Source organism: Sphaeroforma arctica, assembly GCF_001186125.1.
Source record: "Sphaeroforma arctica JP610 unplaced genomic scaffold supercont1.14491, whole genome shotgun sequence".
In the NCBI taxonomy this organism is placed as follows: Eukaryota; class Ichthyosporea; order Ichthyophonida; genus Sphaeroforma; species Sphaeroforma arctica.
Window position 1 is genome coordinate 1 of NW_014026067.1, and position 577 is coordinate 577.

General features: G+C 45.2%; 1 protein-coding gene across 1 annotated transcript; it reads left to right on the forward strand.

The window, feature by feature from the left end:
* Positions 1 to 253: 253 nt before the first annotated feature.
* SARC_18201 (hypothetical protein) lies at positions 254 to 485 on the forward strand (the record flags this gene model as incomplete). Its single annotated transcript, XM_014287717.1, has 1 exon — positions 254 to 485. A coding segment is annotated over one exon (232 nt), but the record flags the coding sequence as incomplete, so codon positions are not given.
* Positions 486 to 577: the final 92 nt, after the last annotated feature.

Consider the following 577-nt stretch of genomic DNA (forward strand, 5'->3'; position numbering starts at 1 on the left):
GTATATGTGTGGGGGGTGTATGTATGTGTATATTTGTTTGGGGGGGTGTACGTATGTGTATATGTGTGGGGGGGGTGTGGGGGTGTATGCATGTATATTTGTTTGGGGGGGTGTACGTATGTGTATATGTGTGTGGGGGGGTATGTATGTATATGGATGTGTATATGTATGTGTATGTATATATATAGTGTGTATCTATGTATATATAACCCCCAAACCCAAAGCCTAAAAACAGCCCGTCTCCTCCTCGCAGATGCTCTCTGTTATAGTCAGCACCGTCGAATCGGATCGCAAACTGTCTATTGAGAAAGTCATAGCCAATCCAGACGATCCCACAAACAGTGAGAAGTACATCCAGGGCGGCACTCTGGTCATCTGCCCCACCAGCATGTTAGGCCAGTGGCAGGCCGAGATAGACACCCACACCAAGTCACGCTCACTGCGCTACCTGGCGTACCATGGCACCAACCGTGCCAAGGCGAGTGGTAAGTGGGTGGGGATGTGTGTACACACACACACACACATATATATATATATATATACGTATATATATATATAGTATTAATATATATATATA